Genomic DNA, 2,363 nt, shown 5'->3' on the forward strand with positions numbered 1-2,363 from the left:
CATTAAAATCAATTAATATACCATCATCAATTAGTAAAATAGGAAGTGATTGTTTTAGTGAATGTTCATCATTAACATCTATTAATATACCATCATCAATTAGTGAATTAGGAAATTATTGTTTTAAAGAATGTAAATCATTAAAATCAATTAACATACCAACATCAGTTAAGACATTAGGATATGGATGTTTTAAAGATTGTAAATCATTAACTAGAATTAATATACCAACAAGTGTTAGTAATATAGGAAATGAATGTTTTAGTGGATGTACATCACTAACAACAATTAATATACCAACAACAGTTAGTAAAATAGGATATGGATGTTTTAATGAATGTTCATCACTAACATCAATTAATATTCCATCATCAGTTAAGACATTAGGAGATGGATGTTTTTGTGGATGTAAATCATTAACATCAATTAATATACCAACAAACATCAGTGAGTTCAGAAAAAATTGTTTTAATATGTGTGTGTCATTAACATCAATTAACATACCAAGTATATTAACATCAATTGGTGCACAATGTTTCATTGATTGTAAATCATTAACAAGATTGGACATATCAACATCAGTTCAAATAATAGGAGAAGAGTGTTTTAGAAGATGTACGTCATTAAAATCAATTAATGTTCCATCATCAATTAGTGTATTAGGAAAAAGTTGTTTTAGTGGATGTTATTCATTAACATCAATTACTATTCCATCATCAATTAGTGTGTTAGGCCCTCACTGTTTAGACGCATGTAAATCGTTAAGTAATATTGAATTACCAACAAGTATTAAAGGAATAGGAGATTGTTGTTTTGTAGCATGTTATAAATTAAAATCAATTAATATACCATCATCAATTAGTAAAATAGGAATTGCTTGTTTTAAAAAGTGTTTTTCATTAACAAAAATTAATATACCAACATCAATTAGTGAATTAGGAAATGAATGTTTTAATGAATGTAAATCATTAAAATCAATTAATATACCAACATCAGTTAAGATATTAGGAGATGGATGTTTTAAAGATTGTCATTCATTAAAATCAATTAATATACCAATAAGTGTTAGTAAAATAGGAAATGAATGTTTTAGTGGATGTTCATCATTAAATTATATCAATATCCCAAGAAAAGTTAGAAGATTAGAAAAGAACTGTTTTAATGGATGTTTATCATTAAGTGATATTGATATTCCAACAACAATAAGTGAAATAGGATATGGATGTTTTTATGGATGTCCAACAGAATTAAAAAAGAATAAAACATTAAAGAAAATGTATTATCGAAAATATTATGATGATGATGATTGTATCATTGTTTAATTGAAAAGATAATTGAATAAATTTAAAGTTTTATAATATGAAAGAAACAAACAAGAAAGAAATAATATTAACAAACAAAAATATAAGAATAATAAAGAGAAAATAATAAGATAAATAGATAATAATAAATGAATAAAGAATAATTATAATAAATTTATAAAGAATAATAATAAAATAATGAAAATATAAATAAAAATAAACTAATTAATGATATTTAAATGTATAATCATAATTTTATTATTTCAATAAATTATAATAATAAAATTAATGATAAATTTAACAATTTAATTAATAATAAGTAATATAATGATATATTTAATTAATAAAATATAATAATAGAAGTATTAACATTATATAAATAATAATAATAATCAAATTATTTGTAATAAATATATTAATGTTATTATATTAATATCATAATATAATTGAAATAATTTTAATAATAAAATAAGAATAAAACAAAGAATAAATAATATAAAAAGAATAAAATTGATATAAATCAACAATAAATAATATAAAATATAATAAATAATAAATATTTAAATAAAATGATGATATAAATTCAAAATATATATTAATTATATCAATAATATAAATATTATTTTGTTTATCATCTTTATTATATAATATTTAATAATATAAATTTAATATCATCTAATATTAATAAATAATATAAATAAGAAGATGAAATTATAAAATGAAAAAGATAATATAAATATTTTATATTTAATTATCTTAATTCATATTTATTATTTTATATAATATTTATTCTTTTAAATATTAATTCAATTTATATTTTTATCAACATTTTATATAATAATAATATCTATAATATAGATGATATAATAATTATACAATAAATCTAATATTTTGTAAAATCAATAATAAATATATCAAATCAACAAATAAATATTAATATAAAATGAATGAATAATAATAAATGAATATATTCAATCTATAATTAATTCATTGTTTTACATAATTACAAAATCTGATGATATTTAATTAACTAAATATTAATAATAATCAATTATTTCTATT

At 17.9% G+C, this 2,363-nt stretch overlaps 1 protein-coding gene across 1 annotated transcript in view, besides 11 other annotated features; it reads left to right on the forward strand.

Annotated features, from left to right (window-relative positions):
* EDI_353340 (uncharacterized protein) overlaps nucleotides 1-1,322 on the forward strand; it is a gene marked incomplete at both ends in the record, with an annotated part of 1,921 nt that extends 599 nt beyond the window's left edge. The window contains one exon of the mRNA XM_001740976.1: nucleotides 43-1,322. Coding sequence (XP_001741028.1) covers nucleotides 43-1,322 — 1,280 coding nt within the window. The remainder of the gene's footprint in view (nucleotides 1-42) is intronic.
* Nucleotides 1,320-1,476: a microsatellite.
* Nucleotides 1,477-1,481: 5 nt separating this feature from the next.
* Nucleotides 1,482-1,522: a microsatellite.
* A 1-nt stretch (nucleotide 1,523) lies between these two features.
* Nucleotides 1,524-1,565: a sequence feature (AT_rich).
* Nucleotides 1,566-1,570: 5 nt separating this feature from the next.
* Nucleotides 1,571-1,744: a microsatellite.
* A 19-nt stretch (nucleotides 1,745-1,763) lies between these two features.
* Nucleotides 1,764-1,851: a microsatellite.
* Nucleotides 1,852-1,927: a sequence feature (AT_rich).
* Nucleotides 1,928-1,939: 12 nt separating this feature from the next.
* Nucleotides 1,940-2,037: a microsatellite.
* A 1-nt stretch (nucleotide 2,038) lies between these two features.
* Nucleotides 2,039-2,181: a microsatellite.
* Nucleotides 2,134-2,258: a microsatellite.
* Nucleotides 2,198-2,272: a microsatellite.
* A 47-nt stretch (nucleotides 2,273-2,319) lies between these two features.
* Nucleotides 2,320-2,358: a sequence feature (AT_rich).
* Between the last annotated feature and the right edge of the window lie 5 nt (nucleotides 2,359-2,363).

Source organism: Entamoeba dispar, genomic scaffold (assembly GCF_000209125.1).
Source record: "Entamoeba dispar SAW760 scf_1105229463451 genomic scaffold, whole genome shotgun sequence".
Taxonomy (NCBI): domain Eukaryota; phylum Evosea; order Mastigamoebida; family Endamoebidae; genus Entamoeba; species Entamoeba dispar.